The sequence below is a fragment of the Neoarius graeffei genome, chromosome 25, assembly GCF_027579695.1.
Source record: "Neoarius graeffei isolate fNeoGra1 chromosome 25, fNeoGra1.pri, whole genome shotgun sequence".
Lineage (NCBI taxonomy): Eukaryota > Metazoa > Chordata > Actinopteri > Siluriformes > Ariidae > Neoarius > Neoarius graeffei.
In genome coordinates this window covers 1,712,952-1,732,204 of record NC_083593.1, presented here as the reverse complement: position 1 = coordinate 1,732,204, position 19,253 = coordinate 1,712,952, and the positions used below count along the sequence as shown (strand labels likewise).

Here is a 19,253-nt window from a genome sequence, read left to right as displayed (position 1 = left end):
CTGGGTCGTGAGACTACTGCTTAAAAGGTCACTTATGTCACTGTTTGTGCCGCCTAACGACATCACGTGACGTCCACCCACTTTCGCTAACTCCACCCAATGTGTCCACCCACTTCCAGCCAGCACAGTTCAGCGTGGTTGTAGTCGAAATGCAACTCCGACAGCCCCACTCAGCTCGACTCAGCCCAACTCAGCACGGCACGGCTCAGCCCGACTCAGCCGCGTTGGTAGTGGAAAAGCGGCATTTGACTGTCAGCTGTAAGTTTAAGCGGTGGGTGGTGTTGATTGGTCCCTGATTGTGCATGGTCGAATTACAGGCTGCTCTGGTCCCGCAACCACATCATGAGGCTGCTGAAGGAACACAGCACAGGATCCTGAAAAAGGAGAAAAATAAGAAAAATACTGAACAAAAGGCAGAGATTCAAATATGTGCACAAACCTGTATATTTTGTTTGTGTAAAAGAATCCCTCGTTAGTTGGTTTGTACAGCTTCATTTTCATCTTTTTTTAAATGAAGCACAAATATATGGAAGTAAAAGTAATTCAGCTGACACAACAAACAGACTAATCTTTTCTGCAGGAGAAATTCCAATTTATTTTGCCATTTCAAAAAAAGTATGAATGTGAGTGTGGAAAGCTGAACTGTTTGACATTTTCTCATTACAGTAAAGCCCGAACAAATCACACAAACGGTAAAGCTTACAGCATGGAGGGGATATTTATTTATTTCCATCTGTCAGAGTGAAGGAGTGAAGTACTGTAAAGAGGTGCAGTGATGAATGAGTGTGGAGTGACTGAAGGTTTGATGGACACTCAGCTGGAGTCTCAGTGCTAAGCTGTAAGATCTTCGGGCGAATATGAGATGGTTAATTGAGCTCCACTGTCAGTGAACAGTGTTTTGTTTGTTTGTTTGTTTGTTTTGACACCTCCTCCATCCATGAGTGCTTGAGTTTGACTCCATGTCTTGCACCTCATACACCTGCTGAGCATAAATGTCAGCGAGTTTGGCGAAAGTTCAGCAAGGTTGTGAGATGACAGGTTAGCATACTGTCTGTGAAAAAGGTGGTGGTGATGATGAGTGATGGAGGACAATCGAGGATGGTGATGATGGAGAATAACAGATATGGATAGATGATGGTGAAAGATAATGGAGGATGATTATGGATGATGGTGGCTGATGTATTATTATAGATGATGGAGAATAATAGATGATATTGATTATAGAGGACAAAGGATGATGAAGAAGGATGGAAGATGATGTATGATCATGGGGTGATGGAGGATAATATTTGGTGGAGGATGATGGAGGATGGTGGATGATGATAGAGAAGAGAGTATTTTTAAAATGGATTATCATGGATTAATAAAGATGTTTGAAAAGGGTGTAAGATGAATAAGGATGATGGTGACTGATGAAGGGTAATGGAGGATTATGGAGTATGACAGAAGATAGACAATGATGGAGGATAATTTATGAGGGAGAATAATGGATGAGGATGATGGATGATGGAGGTGGATAGATGTGATCGAGGACAGAGGATGCAAAAAATGTATGATGATGATGATGAATGAAGGAGGAAGATTGATAATGATGGAGAATGATAGATGATGAGGTAGAATGATGGATGATGGATGGTGGAGGATAATGGATGATGATGATGGAGAAAGATGATGGCTGATGGATAATGATGGATGAGGGAGAATGATGGATGACTATAGAGAGCAGAGGGTATTAAAGAGAACTGGATGACCATCGCTGACAGGAGATGACGGAGAATGGTGTAAGTTGATGCAGTATGATGGATGATGATGAATGATGGTGAATAATGGGTGACACTGGAGAATGATGGATGATGATGGATGATTTATGATGAAGGACAATGGATGATGGTGAATTATGATGGAGGGTAATGAAGGGTAGTGGATGATGATGATGATGATGATGATAAAAAGAAGCCACATTAATGAAGGTACTAGGTATTTTAATATGATTCAGCACAGAGCTCAAGTTGAGCATGATATTTTCACTGAGCAGATCTACCAGGATGGAAAGGTCCGCATTGTTCTACAGGATGTGAAGCACATTTTAATATACTGGATAAATCACATATTATTTGATGAGATGTGTATCACAGCTTCAAATAAGTCAAATTAAGCCTTGAGTTGAAATTTAAAAAATAATTAATAAGGGTTTATTTTTTTTATTTTTTTATTCCATAACAGCTAGTAGCTGATGGCCAACACACCTTTCCACCACGGTCTGATGTTCTTCAGGGGGAAAAAAATAAAACATAATCCACTGTGCAGCTCCGGTGGATGATAAAGAGAGTTATTGGTGAGGAGAGATTGTTCTATTTGTGGAACAAGATTAGGCTGTGTTGTGGAGATGATGAACTCTGTCATGCGCTGGTGGCTCCATCATGAGAGCTAACAGGAAACAGCAGCGCTCAGGTTAGAGGAAGAAACAGTGTGTACCTGAGCCATGAATAGTGAAGCAAGGAACCCATTACTTTGATTTCAACACTATAATTTTCTGAATAGCACAAGAGCTGAGGAAACTAGCTCAGGGATACCAGGCTTGCATCCTATTGTGGGATCTTTTGGTGTCATGGTTGGAATAAACGTTGAGATTGGAGACAAACTGCCTCACATTCTTCTTAAACTGAGCAGTTTAAAGCCTCGTGATCTCCATGGTCGGAGACGCCGTAGTCAGAGATCATTCGTACCCGAGCTGTTGTTTTTTTCTTTTCAGAACTCACTTGTTTTCACTGCTGAGTTGTTCATGCAGTGTTAAGTTCAGGATGATTTTTTGAAGACCAGCCAAACTTCATGTCCAGCTACACTATGTAACAGTGCACATGTGGGAGTTTTTTTTTTTAACGATTCTGTATACATCAAGGACTCACTCTTTTTCTACACTTGCCATGTAACTGGAAGCAGAAGAAAGTGTTTAGATAGCAATAAAGATTATAATAAATTATTCTCTTTTTTAAATCTTTGGATAATTGATATAAGGGATGAAATGCGGTCCTGTTTTTTATGCAGAAATTTGGCTAGAGTCACATTTTTAGACTATTTTTATGTTTTGAAATTAAAGCCATTCAACCACAAACAAAAAATCGCCTCAATGAGGCTGGAGCTCATACCGGCCACTGTTGTGTGTGAGTTTGAAATCTGATCAATCCTTTTGGAGGAGTAGCGATTTTTGTGAAATAGCATATGACCCCTGTGCAGCCTTGTTCATGACAGGTGGCACCACCTCGTGAACAATTCTTGTTGGTATATGTCTTTAGAGTGTTCTGGGTGAGTTTCAGTGAAAACGTCCCAGCAGTTTACGAGCAGTAGTGTTTGGTGTGATGAGTCACCCAAAATTTTCAAACGCCCATAAAATGTTAAATTTGACAGGTGGTGCCACCATCTTGACAATTTTTATACACACTCACCTGGGGAGCATTCCATATGAGTTTGATCAAAATCTGATCACTCCTGTAGGAGGAATAATGATTTTTGTGAAATTGCACGTGACCCCTCGGTAGCCTCATCCATGGTAGGTGGCGCCACCTGGTGAGCAACTCTTGTGAGAATATACCTTTAGAGTCTTCTGGCTGAGTTTCAGTGAAAATGTCCCAGCAGTTTACGAAGAATAGCATTTAATGTGACGAGTCACCCAAAAATTTCAGACATCCATAAAATTGTAAATATGACAAGTGGCGCCACCGTCTTTTATGCACATCTACCTGAGGAACATTGTATGTGAGTTTGATCGAAATCCGATCTATCCTGTAGGAGGAGTAGCGATTTTTGTAAATTGCGGACGGATGACGACGGACGATGGACGGTAATGAAGCAGAGTTACCACCCCAAAGTATTCCAACAACACCACATCCTGAAATGTTTTATTCCTCTTCCACCACAGCACTATGATTATACTTTCTTAAGGATGGTACACCCCAAACAAGCTCAGGATCACTTGTTTTACAAACTTGATGTGATAGAAATTCAGGATTTCCTCTTTTCATGTTATTCTTTTCTTTGACAAATTAATATTGATATTTGTAATATTTGGGGGGGGGTTGTGCACTAAACATGTGTGCATTTTGGTACACTGGAAAATGCACTGGAAAAGTGGAGGTCATCCTTGTTACAGTTCCCTCTTCTGGGTTGTGGTTTCCGTGATGATAAGCGTGATGTGCGTTTGTTTTTTTGTTTCTGCTCTAGTCTCATTTCCACCTCAGTCCTGTAATTGGTTTGTTACCCGATTGCCTTCACCTGTTTCATGCCAGCTCTTGATTTAGTTTGTTTTATATGTATATGGTTACAAATCCGAGACTCATGTTCCAGGTTTTTGCATGTTTAGAACCTCATCCATGTTCGTGTACTTCAACATACAGTATTATTTCATTATTTCTGTTTAATTAAGTATTATTTTGATTTAATACAACATCTTTAGCATCTCATACAGTAACGAGACAGCATGTCAGAATTTTACTCTGTAATTTGCAGAGGTGGAAAGTAACGAATTACATTACTCACATTACTGTACTTGAGTAGCTTTGTTGTGTACTTATACTTTTTCAAGTAATTTTTAAAGAGTGTACTTTTACTTTTACTTAAGTATGTTTTCTTTTAAGTAGTGTACTTCGGTACATTTTACTTCACAACCGTTACTGAGTTAAAAAAATAAAAAATAAATAAATAAAGGCTAAAACAGAGAAGGGGAAATGCGTTCTGGAAATGAATCACGGGAAGGACAGTTGTCGTGCGCGCGAGTCTCACACAAACGATGGCGGACATGCACCGGCACTTTAAGGGGGGGGCTTCGGGGGGCTCAAGCCCCTGGGCCACAGCCAATCAGGGGCCTTGTAATATTAATAAAATAATAAACTGTCGGAATCGTGGGCCTACATTAATGTACGGATAGAAATAAGGTTAGAAATAAATGAGCGCACAGTAGCCTGCTGTAAGAGACATGGTGGATGTGGTTCGCGAAACGAACACCCACAACTGGACCAGAATAAAATGGAACAAAATGTAACGTCACGCACGAAAGCGCGCCAAAGACTGCAGACTACTGAGACACAAATTTAGAGGCTTTGAAAGATGAAGCGTTCACATGTTAGCGGGGCGCATAAAAGGAAAAAAAGAGAGAGATGCAGGTAATGATAGAATCGTTGCCTAAAGTCACAGACTTTTTTAAGGTAAGGATCACCAATCTGTTCAGAATATCAGCTACTTATCAGTTATCAGCCTACCAGCAGCTAGGCTATGTGCAGCTAGGCTAGATATGCTATGATCTGTCCAGCAGTAAAATAAATCAGTTGTGATTTGAATACGTGTTGTGTGATTTGAGTTATAATCCTGTTAGTGTAATAGCATATTTCGATGGGGATAATAAAATGTCTAAAACGGCATCTACTGAAGAAACTGATGAAAAGATTGTAGCCTATAATGTTCACAGTTGGGGCAGCAGACAGAGTAAGCATACTGAGGGGAATAGCAATACAAAGCTAGCGCAGATCCACATTTCTCGCTAGCTGTGTTGGGTGTGTTGTTAACCCGTGTGGATTTAAGTGAAATACTTGAGAAGTTCTGTGGTCAAGACAACGTTTTAAGGTAAGGACGCTTGATTATTAATGTTTGCCCGCCGTGGCTTGTTGTTGACGAAAGGCCCACACGATTTTGCCTTATGCAGCTACTGCTAGCGTCATGCTTTGAACTAGGTTAAGCTCATTTGCGCTAAAGGATGGGTTTATTGAAGGACTTTGATGTAGCTAGTTTCTTTTTAAAAAATTGTATGCTCAAAACAGTATGCCCGTGTTCATCATGTTTAACTTTTTTCTTGATGGAGTGCGTGAAATATTGTTGCAAGTGGTATTTCGATGCAGTCATGTCAAAAAGGCAGTTGAATGCACGGTCTTATTCAAGGAGAAGGAAGACTTGCATGATGCTTGAACATAGATCGGTAAAACAGACCCTAGTAGGACTTGGTTTCGTGTATTTCAGTCTGTAGAGTTATGAGTTTGGCCGCTGTCCATGGTGTTTACGTTTCATGTGGCCGCCGAGCCAAGTACCTTCATCATCATCATCATCATCATGTTCCCCTGTCAAAAGTTAAACTCTCTCGGGGTGCTTCTGCTGTAGCAGTTGCAGCAGTTGCTCAAAGTTTGATTTGTCCATCATCATACGTCTTATCTGTTGGGTGTCTATGCCCAGCAGATTTTCCCATTTTGTCCATTTGTAACCATTTTTGTCAAACAGGAGCTGCTTTTGCACTTGGTTATTGCTCATCTGGCAAACGTGAGCAATATATTTTAGTTGTTGTACGTAGCAGGATAGTTTTATATCCTGGGTTCCTGTCAGTTTCCGGAGGTCAGCATTGGACATCTTGTAGCTCCAGTCTATATCTTCATTTGTAGTGTCCTTTTGGTCAGGGGCATTCTTTCGTTTATATCCACCTTTAATCATTTTCCTTAGGAAGCCGTGCCACACTACCTCAATTTTGTGAATTTCACTGGATGATAGTTGCCATGCCTGTGTGCTGTACAGGAGACGAGATCGAACGCATGCCACTAGGAACTTTATACGGGTTTTTAGTAGGATTCGGTGGTCGGTTAGGACGTGTTTCAGTTCATTCCATTTCATGAATGCAGCACTTATCCTAGCATGCAGGAAGTGTGAGGATTCATCACAGTTGCTGACATTATAACCAAGATATTTAAAGGTGCGGACATTTTTAATATTAGTGCCGCCAAGGGAAATGATACTTGGTTTACATTTGATATCCTCATTGACATTAAAAGCCATTGTTTCTGTTTTGACATATGATATTTGTAAACCAAAGCGGGTGTAGGTCTTATCATACAACTGAAGAATATTCTGAAGCTCCTTGATGGATCCAGCGAGTATGGCCTGATCATCTGCGTATAGAATCTCTGTTATGCAACCCTCTCCTGATGCTCGTGCCTTCGTACGCATTTCTCTTGTGGATACCTCATTTGGAATGCAATATCTGAACTTGAAGCCTGTATCTGGGTACAGTTTTGATATCTCATGCTGTGCAATCCTGACAACAAAGTCCATATAGATATTAAAAACTGATGGCGATTCTAGGGCACCTTGTCTTGCAGTGAATGTTTGTTTTCATGCCGCCGAGCTATTTTTATGTATTTTATTTTTTAAAAGGACTTGTCTGTAGGTGTGTGTGTTTTATGTTTACAACACATAGGTCTACATTAGTGCATGCGTGCTTGTGTGGTTATCTCTGGCCACGCCCCTGCGTGAAAGTTACGCAGTATCACTGTCCTGTCCGTGGTAATAATCAGAACTGGCTCTGTAATGATAATGTGCGTGTTCTTCTCTCCCTCTGTGGTCGGATGTGTTGAGCGATGTGAGCGTGGGCCTTGCGCAGCTACGCTGAGCCAAACGTAACCTATCGTAGGCTTCTAGGCTAATTATGCGCTTACACTGTAAATGCTTGACACGTATTGCAAATAAAATAAGAGTGTTTTCCTGGCCAACGGTAAGGGTAGGGTTGACAGGTAGCCTATGAGGGGCCTAGCCCCTGGGCCACGGGTGTTGATAAAGTGCCCCTGCGGACATGGAGGAGACCGAGGAACCTGTGGTGGACGACCCTGCAGAAAACGCAATTTATTCCAGTAATGAAGTGCACCCCTGGCCCTACATACGTGATCACTTCAGCTTTGTAGAGAAAAGAGGTGACAGTTTCATTATGCAATGCAGATTATGTGTGCCCAAGAAGACAACCATTGCGGCATACAAAAATTCGACGTCTAATCTGCGCAAGCATGTTGAGGTAAGTATTGTCATTGGCATCATAATCACGGGCTCAGATAGAGGGTGGGACGGGTGGGATTCGTCCCACCCAGATTTAAATTCACCTCGTTCGGTCCCCCCCACTTATAGGGAGGAAAAAACATCTATGCTGTCTTTCTTTGCATAAGGCAAACCTCACAGAAAAATCAAAAGACTAATTACCATTCGGTTTATTGAGGTGCACAGCAGTACATACATAGTTGCAACAACTCACATAAAACAAAACAAAGACCGATATTCGGTTGGTTGAGCTGTGCAGACTGCACAGGTTGCGAGCTCGAGCTTGGTTGCTATGGTTACCCACAACAAGTTTGACAGGCATATCAGGGTTGGGGTTGGTTTGCTGGCAGCTTTGTCCCCCCCAGTTTTTTGTCCCCCCCAGTTCAAAAAACGTATCTGCGCCCCTGATCATAATGTTTCCTTTCCATAGTAAAACCGACAATAGGCTGGTTATATTCCAAAAATAGTGGATGGCATTGCTAATGTTGAAGTAGCAACCTGTTGGTACTGTAACATAATGGTAACTAGTCTGTTATTCGGTTGGCTAATCATGCAAGCAAGTTAGCTCGCCAACCTGACGTGATCAGTCCTCCTACCATTCTACATCCAACAGGCCAGAAAGGAATACTAAGCAAAACAAATAATGTTTGAATTGAATTGTTCAATAACACCCAGTGCACACAGGCAAGCTACGAGATTTCGGTACAACATTTCACTTTCATATTTCGTGTACAATGCTTTGTGTGTGGTCAGGGCGATGTAAACGACATGACTGTGTGTATTGACCTTTTTTGTTTGTCTCAGTTTTAATCAGGGCTTTGAACCAGAATTTTTTTTCCTATTGGTTCGTTCCGAACAGAAACAGAATTTTAACGTTTCCGGTTTTGGGTTCCACTATTAAATAGACGTTCCCGAACCGGTTAGAACAAAAAAAATTTCGTTCCTGGAATGGTTAATTATGTTCCCTGTCAGCTGTTTAACAAATGGCTATAAAATTATGTCTCTGTCTCATCCAGCTTAAGCCAAATGTAGGCTAATTCTATTACAACCTTCATTAAATAAGACAAGAAATAATTCAAAACAATTATTATTTCAAATGTTGGCGATTTGGATTCTCAGTATGTCTTCCCATCTACACAAACAGAAAAAGTGCCAAAAATGAAAGATAATTCGTTTAGTGTGTTACCAAAGGCTAGTCAGGCCCTATAGAGGGCTACCGCATGACGTCACCGCGCCGCGAGATTTTGTTAGGCGCCATATTGGAAGACCAAGTACACATCTATGCAAGTACATACATTCATAAAACAAACTACACCTGAAATGTAGCCAGGGCCGGTTCTGCCCTAATCTGGACCCGGGTGCAACATCGAGCAACCCCCCCCCCCCCCCCCCCCCCCCAAAAAAAAAAAAAAACAGTCTAAATCAGGACAACCATCACATAACTATAACTATAAACATTTTATATCAACTATTTTAACTAAATGGGCTATAATAAATAAGCCTGCAGGCAGCCACGGCGGGCTGCCTCAGAAAAGGAACCATTCAATGACACAACTGAAAGCCTGCAGCCACGGCGGGCTGCCTTAAAAAGTAACCATTTGTCCTACCTTAAAACTCGTTTTGCATTTTCTGCCTCCTTTTTTGTATTTTCGACCCTCCGTTTATTTTCTTTCCTTTTCTGAAAACCCGATTTGTGTCCAGACATTTTGTTCTGCTACCAACGAACTAACTCGTCAGGTCTCGTCTCTCGAGCCCGCGATGATTCCCGTGGGAAGGGCAACAACTGATACATTTTTACAAACAGCCAATAGGGAGGTTGCAACGTTCAGGCTCTTCTTTGCTCAGACACTCAGTAATGCACTTATTATCACGTGGAGATATAATAGTAGTCCACCTTCCCGCTCTCTCTATTCAATCAGCGAACGTCACACAGGAAGTGAACCCCAGCGGGTCATAGAAACTTGCGCAGGAGAAGAAGGACTTATTTGTAGGCTACAGAAACTTTGAGGAACAAAATAAAAAACGGTATTAACCAGTTACCATTATTTTTAATAAGCGTTTCTGTTCGGAACATAAAAAATAATAAAGTTTCTGGTTTCATTTCTGTTCCATGTGAAATAGAAAAAGTTCCCAGTTTTCGTTTTCGTTCCTTGAACCGGTTCAAAGCCCTGGTTTTAATGCAGCATTATCCTAAGCATTCAATTTGATACACTTCCTTTAAATAAAACATCTGGGTTGAGATGTACATATATCCTTGTTTCCTCTTCTTTTTCATTTTTGCACAACACAATGGAGGCAGAAAACACCCATTGTTAAAAGTAACGTTTTACTTTTACTCAAAGTACATTTTAAATGATCTACTTTTTACTTTTACTTGAGTAGATTTTTTGTCTGGTAACTTTACTTGTACTTAAGTAAAATTTCATCAGAGTAACAGTACTTGTACTTGAGTATAATATTTTAGTACTCTTTCCACCTCTGGTAATTTGTGAGCATTGTGGAGTTGAAAACTTTCAGAGAAGGTGAGAGGAGAGAGAAAATGTTTCTTGGAGACTTCCTGCAAAATATATTGATTTGATTGATTGATACAGACTTCAAATGCATGTAAAGTCTGAGCACTGCAGCGTTCGTCAGATAAAGAGGAAAAACACCATCTGCTGAATGCTTTAATTTGAAATTACAGATATAGCACATGAGTTTGTGTGATCAACAGTGAGTTCATACGTAATGAGTGTGTACAGGGTTCAGTGGAGGTGTGAAGGAGCTGTTTCAGTGTTTCAGTGGATGCGCAAAATGTTTATATGAAGATGTGAAGCCTGTATACGACTCTGCAGCGAAAAGATATTCCTCAGAATTCTGAAATTTGATTGGATGAGATTTAATGATGTATAGTTATCCGTGATATGGAGACGATTGCTGGAAGAAGATGTTTATTTTGCTTTGATGGAAGGAGTCTCCAGTGTCCTCCTTCCAGCACAGTGTTCGTTGGATTTTGCATTCAGACGTGATGACAATTCAAAACTCAAACATTCATGTCTTAGAGTTGTGAAGATTTGAAAGTACTTTATGATATTCTCAAAGAAACTGCATTAATATTTGTCCACATTCAGGACTCCTGTATGTCTTTTGTAACAGTCTATAATTAGTGCTTCTGTGCTCTTGGGAAAAATTCTTGTTGCACTCAGGTGATAAAATGTTCATCAATTTTAGATCAGTCGAATCGAATACCTCTACAAATGCTTTAAAGGCTTTAAAACATAATAAAAATTGTTTCTGAATTTATTCTGAGGTAAAATAATAGCTACGTTTGCATTACAGTCAAATAACAGCATTCAGAATAAATTTATCACAAGCCGTGAGTTATGCGGTGTAATGTGGGCCATTTAATCCGAGGACGCTGGAGAAATGGGCCGTGTCTTTATGCTAATGTTGCCAAGGGGTAAAGGGGCACGGCTCAAAGCAATCCGAGCACAAGCTGAGAAATAAAATTTTATTGGGGTTGATGTTGCTCAAGAGCTCAAACGAGCCATCATGCTCATGCATGCAAATGAGCTTTATAAATGCACAAGCTTAATATCAGCAAATAGCCATTTGGTCTGTGGCAGAATTAATTATTATTTTGCTTTGCTGCCAAAAAAAAAAAAAATCAAATGAGCTTCGTGTGGGGAAAAGCAGATAATTGTCCAGCCGTTTCTCTGAGAAGCATGAGAAATAAAAGCAGACCAGATGACTTGTTCAATTATAAAGTTCAATTATAAACACATCACACTGGTGAAGGAAGTAAATAAACTCATGATCAAGCTTGTTCCGAACATCACAGATGTTTTCATGGAGGCATTTGTTGCTAAAAATCTTTTATTGTGTGAAGAATGTTGAAAATGAATTCTGGTGATCCATAGCCAGGAGTCAAGAGGGCAAAACTGTCTGTGCTCCATGTATGGGAGGGGCATATTCAGTCTCTCGTGTCAGTCACAGTGATTCAAGATAATTGTGAGCTCATGTATGCAGAATATGGCGTGTAGCATTTTCCTTGTGCATTAGCATCAGTTCAAAAAGCACAGAGGTTGGATTCATGCGTCTCAAAGGAAGCACATGTTTGCCACACCTTCCTTGATTGGGAGTTGGGAGTTGATTGATAGTTAGTTAATGAGGGTGAATTGGCTTGACAGAAATGGAGAGAAAAAGGTGATGGGTGGGGCAGAATAGAGAGGCAGAATGACTGAGATAGTTGAGAAAGATAACACAATAAAACCAACTCTTCAATACCACAAAAACAAGAGCCTCTTCAGAACTGAAGCTCCGTCTGCGCTGATCTGCACTTCCCTCGTCTCGTTCCGTTACACATCAGGATCCAACCGGGTCACTTACATGCTCAACCGAGTTCTGTCATGTTCTGGCCTTTTTACTCTAATTAGTTGTCTGAGATCTGACCTTCCGAGATAGAAGGTTTGTTCCTGTAGATTCCTCCAACCTCTTGCAAGCTTAGCGTCTTCAATGGATTTTTATCAAACGTGACCTAATTTACACTAAGTTCTCCATTCAGAGAAATGGAAGGAGTCTCCAGTTTCAGTGCTTTGTAACAGTCAGGATGAAGGACTTTAAGAGAGAGAAATAAAATAGAGGCTGCTGCTATAACATAAGCGACAACAGGAAGTAACTTGTCTTGTGGACGTTCAACATTGCTAATTATTATACACACAGGACACATTTTCGATGGACTAAAAACACGTTCTATTATCTTCTAGCGGGTTTCATTCATTTGGTTTGATAGCATGCAATATTGTTAACATATCGTTTATCCTATGTGTATTATGCCACTCTACCCAGTGGAGAATGAGCATTGGATATCTCATCTCATCTCATTATCTGTAGCCGCTTTTTGCTGTTCTACAGGGTCGCAGGCGAGCTGGATCCTATCCCAGCTGACTACGGGTGAAAGGCGGGGTACACCCTGGACAAGTCGCCAGGTCATCACAGGGCTGACACATAGACACAGACAACCATTCACACTCACATTCACACCTACGCTCAATTTAGAGTCACCAGTTAACCTAACCTGCATGTCTTTGGACTGTGGGGGAAACCGGAGCACCCGGAGGAAACCCACGCGGACACGGGGAGAACATGCAAACTCCACACAGAAAGGCCCTCGCCGGCCACGGGGCTCGAACCCGGACCTTCTTGCTGTGAGGCGACAGCGCTAACCACTACACCACCGTGCCGCCCAGCATTGAATACGGTTTATGATATTGCATGTTTGTCAAGACAACATCACGTCACACATCGGAGATGTAAAACTTCCATGCTAGTGAGTGACTGTGACAATCTGTAAACAAACATGGCCACCAGGTTTGCTTCGTTAAATACGGAAGATTTTGAGAGAATTTTGAAAGAGAAAGACGCGTTGAACACCTGAAAGGAATGTGTATGGATGATAATAATAATAATAATAATAATAATAATATTGTCTGGCTTTTTTTCATGGTCTATCAGATATATTCCATTCAGCTACTCGTCTTTGACTCATCTTTGAATATATCTGATATACCACTCAAAACCAGCCAATATTATTAAAATGTACAACAAATTCCTGTGGTGTAACAGGAATAAAACACTATGGCACACGGTGTGACAGGGAAATGATCAAACTGCAGTAATAATATCATCATCAGTTCCACAAACCTGTATCAGTTTGATGCAATTGTGTTGATTACAGTATAGCAGCAGGATGTCAATCAGAGAACAGAATTCAATAAAAAGGACAGATTTTACTGTTTATGAGCACAAAGATTACGTTTCAGCGTGCCAAAACCAAGAGGCAGCACAACGTTTATCGTCTACAATGTGAAAAAATAAGAAAAAAACCCAGTCAGGACTAATGAATTTGGCAAGTGTGTATTATAAATATCTGATGGGCTGAAACCTGGCAGAGAAAATGGAAGTAAGAGAGTCCAAGTCGAATGGCAGACGTTGCTACGAGCTCCTGCTTCACAAATGTTTAAAAATATATATAAATAAATAAGTTTGTTTCACTGAAGTAGAACTGGGGGAAAAAAAAACCTGATTCTCACCAATTAAATGAGACAAAGCGTTTGTTTTAATACACTTCTCCAACTTATCATTTTCCCCCAAAGTCTTGCAGTTTGGCAGAAAACATGCATATGTTTTTTTTTTTTTGTCAGGAAAAGCTGCAGGCAATTATAACAAACACTTAAAGAGGGGAAAATGCAAATAAGTCTAATTGAAACGCCAAACGCCTCGATAAGTGCTGGGCTTTTTATTTCCATAAACTTCACGGCTGTACTTTTGCAGATATAATGCTGTCTCGAGGGACTTCGAATAGAACTGCAGAATAACTGGATCGTTAACGGAGATGGAACTGGAGAAGAGTTTAAATCCACCTCTGATTATTACAGGAAGAGGCAATAAGGAAACCTACGTACTTATCAGGGGAAAAGATAAGAAGGAGAAAATAAAGGCTAAATAAAATGATGTATGGATAAATGAAGAGAATTCAAAAACTAATCAATCAATCAATCAATCAATCAATCAATCAATCATTTTCCCAACAGTGTAAAATTACATCATTCAGATTTCCTACTTCAGAGTTGCAGCTTGAAATGAACCATAATACCACAATCTCAGTGTGAGGAATGTTTAATAATGAACAATGATGGTTGACAAAAGTAATGCTAACATTTATTAATGAACTTCCTTCTCGGACAAACACAAGACACACCAACTTTACTACAGGACACTCCCACTTCAGTACACGACACAGCCCCATGAGCTAACCTGTACTAACTTCTGGAAGATCCTTACCCTAATCCAAACCCTAACTGTAACCCAGAGCCTGTTAAGGCTGGTATGGTGTGCGGCGAAGTGGGCGTGTCCTGAAATAGGCGTGTTGTGTCAATAGTAACTTGACTACTAGCTTGACCTTCCAATCCTCAAACTTACCTGCTTCCTATTTCCTGTTCAACCATCAGTGTATTTAAAGAACGCTGACGTGTTTTTTCATTTCATTTCAATTTACAATTCTGAGTAATTTTTTTGTCTACTTGGTTTTAACAACAGCTTTCTTCCTCTTTACCTGATTAACTCTGTTTGCTTTTGGACTTTTGCCTGATTTTTGTCTGTGCTTTTACCAACAGTTTGCATTGTTAATAAAGACTTTACTCATACGTACATCTGACCACAGTCATAACATTTAATTATTTTAATTAATTAACATGACTTAGTTTAAACTCATCTCATCTCATTATCTGTAGCCGCTTTATCCTGTTCTACAGGGTCGCAGGCAAGCTGGATCCTATCCCAGCTGACTATGGGCGAAAGGCGGGGTTCACCCTGGACAAGTCGCCAGGTCATCACAGGGCTGACACATAGACACAGACAACCATTCACACTCACATTCACACCTACGCTCAATTTAGAGTCACCAGTTAACCTAACCTGCATGTCTTTGGACTGTGGAGGAAACCGGAGCACCCGGAGGAAACCCACACAGACACGGGGAGAACAGAAAGGCCCTCACTGGCCACTGGGCTTGAACCCAGGACCCTCTTGCTGTGAGGCAACAGTGTTAAGCACTACACCACCGTGCTGCCCCTTTTTAGAATACTATGCAACTTATTTAATTATTGAATAACTGTTGGTGTAAATCCTTTATCTATCTTCAGGGTTGTGCAGGAAACTGGAGCTAATCCCAGCTGACTCTAGGTGAGGGGCGGGGTTCACCCTGGGCAGGTCACCGATCTATCACAGGACTACACATGCCCCTTTTCCACCAAAGCAGTTCCAGGGCTGGCTCAGGGCCAGTGCTTAGTTTGAAACCGGGTTTTCTGTTTCCACTGACAAAGAACTGGCTCTGGGGCCAGAAAAACCGGTTCCAGGGTAGCACCAGCTCTTTGCTGGGCCAGAGGAAAGAACCGCTGACGTCAGCGGGGGGGCGGAGTTGTTAAGACCAGGGCTTAATTTGAGCCGGAACATGACGGAACAAGATCCAGAACCTCCGTCGTCGGATCCGGCAGCTATTTTCATTTCATTCGGTGTTCTGGCAGCTATTTAAATGGATCAGATCACCTCCGTGACCATCACAAAGGGAAAAAAATCAAACAATAAATTAAATAAATAAGTAAATAAAAATTTGTTTAGTGTTCGGTTTTGATTTTGATATCTGTTGTTGATTTCTCTCCTATGACATCCACAAAATCTATGCGAAAGGGGAAGAGGGATGGGGGGGGGGGGGGGACATGGGGTGTGTACTTCCACTCAATAGAACACCGGGTTTTTTGTAGCCGTTAGCTTGCGCTATGGAAAAAATGGCAAAAAAACAAGAAAGCTTACTAAAATTTTTCAAACTCCCAGGACAGCCGGATCCTAAACGTTACCCTGCCCTCTACAGACATTTTACACAGGCAGCGCAGGATCCCACCCGTGACGGAGCAACCCGAGAGAGCTACAATGGGCTGGCAAAGCGCCGGTGCATCCTGAACCTGCCGACCACCTGCGAACAAGCCCAGTTACATAACAAATCCTTGACTATGTGAAGGGTGTAGGCGGATCGCTGCCCTGAAAAAAAAAACGTTACGTCAACTCGTTATTACTTAAGAAAAGAATTAACCGTGTTACTTGAAAAATAAAAATAAAAAATGGTTCAAGTCACTTTTTAAAAACCCGTTATTACTGACCCATTACTTGAATCGATTGCACTTATGGCTGCTACTTGAATCCTTGGAATATAGTAAAACTTGAATCCTTAAAATGAATTCTCCAACTTGTTTTGTAAACCCTTTATTTCTTAACTATTACTTGAATTGATTGTACTTATGTTTGCTGGCACTGCTTTTAAACTTCAAATATGCTTGAAATCCTAGGCCCTGCTTAAATCCTTAAAATGAGTCATTTAACTCATGTCTTGTGTGATCTGATCTCCAATGGTGAAATAAACCGGTTGTGATATGAGTACAGTCTGTTATTTTAGAAGATAAATTTAATATATAATTTAATATATAGCCTAATAAAAAATAATATTTTATAACATAATATCACGACATATTACTGTCTAACTGTTCGTCACTAAAGCGTTTTCTAAGATCATAATGTCTGATTTTTTTTTTTTGCCAAGTGGGGCCACTGCCGGGTCGGTCGACACGTGGTAGGTCTGTTGTTCAAATGCGTTCTACGGTCTATGGGGCTGTGTTGTGGGTGCAAGTGCCAGGACCGTTTTATTTATTTACTTTCGTTATAATCTCAGTCAGATACACAAGCGGGCGGCACGGTGGTGTAGTGGTTAGCGCTGTCGCCTCACAGCAAGAAGGTCCTGGGTTCAAACCCCGGGTCTGGCGAGGGCCTTTCTGTGTGGAGTTTGCATGTTCTCCCCGTGTCCGCGTGGGTTTCCTCCGGGTGCTCCGGTTTCCCCCACAGTCCAAAGACATGCAGGTTAGGTTAACTGGTGACTCTAAATTGACCGTAGGTGTGAATGTGAGTGTGAATGGTTGTCTGTGTCTATGTGTCAGCCCTGTGATGACCTGGCGACTTGTCCAGGGTGTACCCCGCCTTTCGCCCGTAGTCAGCTGGGATAGGCTCCAGCTTGCCTGCGACCCTGTAGAAGGATAAAGCGGCTAGAGATAATGAGATGAGATGAGATACACAAGCAAGATTAAGTCTTTACTCTGCTGTGTTTTATTATGGCCATCAATATATTGTAACCTGTCTTTGATTTGTTAATTGTTGATCCAGTTGTTGCCTTAACGCAGGGGTCTGCAATGGCTCGGGAGCCAGATGTGGCTCTTTTGGTGACTGCATCTGGCTCACAGATTAATCAGCTCACATTGAGATCAAGAAGTCCACCTCCATTTAATGAAAAAGTCAGTTAGCTGTCCGCAAAGCAAAGCCTTTTGACAAAGAACATGGCGAAAAGGGAAAAAAAGGTGACTGGTAGGCTACCGTACATTTCAACAGGAACGGACAGGGGAATTCGCCTTTGTGGGGTGAGAGGATTCTGCTTTGTGTCCAATAGGCCTATACAATGACAAGATTGCATCGATGAAACAATGAAATAAAGCAGCACTTCGAAACACGCCAAGCTACGTTTGCATCAAAATATTCAGCAGGGGACAGGAGGAAGACGGCATGTCAAGAGCCTCTTCATTATGAAAAAGAATATATTACACTCAAATTGTTGGTCATACATAAAAATGCATTTTAGTTGTATTCAGCGTCACTTTTTATATATGGCTCTCACGAAAATGTATTTGAAAATATTTGCCATTCCAGGACCTCCCACTTCACAAATTAAGCACTGGTTAAGACCAACAACAATCGCAAGACCACGAAAGGTCGCCATTTTTAAGCGCCGAGAAGCAGCAGCTGTACAAACACGAAGTCATCCATTATTGTTGTTGCTGCTTCTTCTTCTCCGTGTTGTTGCTTCGATATTCGCGCCAAGGTTTATGCAAACGCAGCAAAGTAACTGACGTATACAGTGACGTAACTGACTGTTAGGGTTTTGCTGGGATTTGAACCTGGTTCGTTGGTGTGATAATCCAGCAAACCCCCACTAGGCCACCAGGGGGATGACTCAAATGCAGAGGCGTGAGGCGGAAGTAGAAAAAGAATCAAAAGGTTTATTTAAACTATATACACTATATACAGGGCAAAACAAAAGACAAAAAAAAAACCAAAGAGTATAATCCAAAAGAAAAGCAAAGTGCAAAAATACAAAAGCTAAGAAGATCAAAAAACACAGTACAAAGGAAACTGGAGATAAACATAACAGCACAAAGACTCCGTGACAAGAGGACTGAACTCAGGGGTATAAATAGACAAACTAATTAAGGACACAGGTGAAGATAATTAGGCAATTAACACAACACAAAACACAGGAACAGTGGCGGCCTCTAGAGGCCAAAATAAACACGACATGAAAAGGAAATAACAGCGGCCTCTAGAGGCCAAAACAGTCCTAGTCCTAACAGGACCCCCCCCTCTAGGAGCGTCTCCTGACGTTCCCAGGGCGATCCGGATGGGCCGAATGGAAGTCCCGACATAGTTCTTTATCAAGGACATCCCGAGCAGGAACCCAGCAGCGCTCCTCAGGACCATAGCCCTCCCAGTCCACCAGATATTGCAACCCGCCGCGGACCCGGCGGGAGTCAAGCAGGCGATTCACAGTGAACACAGTCTGCCCCTGGAAGATGCGGGGGGGTGGGGGGTTCCTAGGGGCAGGGGCATACGTAGACGTCAGTACGGGCCGTAACAGGGAAACATGGAAAGTGGGGTTGATCCTCAGAGTCCGGGGCAACTGGAGCCGGTAGGAGACAGGGTTCACCCTGCGCACCACCTTGAAGGGGCCAATGTAGCGAGGAGCAAGCTTGCGGTTCTCCACCCGCAGTGGAAGGTCCTTAGTGGACAGC

The 19,253-nt window shown here is 41.6% G+C and overlaps 1 protein-coding gene across 1 annotated transcript in view; it reads left to right on the top strand.

Annotated features, from left to right (window-relative positions):
* Positions 1-2,417: 2,417 nt before the first annotated feature.
* The window catches only part of rps25 (ribosomal protein S25), a 389,269-nt gene continuing 372,433 nt past the window's right edge, over positions 2,418-19,253 (top strand). Inside the window, exon 1 of the mRNA XM_060909677.1 lies at positions 2,418-2,423. Coding sequence (XP_060765660.1) covers positions 2,421-2,423 — 3 coding nt within the window. The 5' untranslated portion in view covers positions 2,418-2,420. The remainder of the gene's footprint in view (positions 2,424-19,253) is intronic.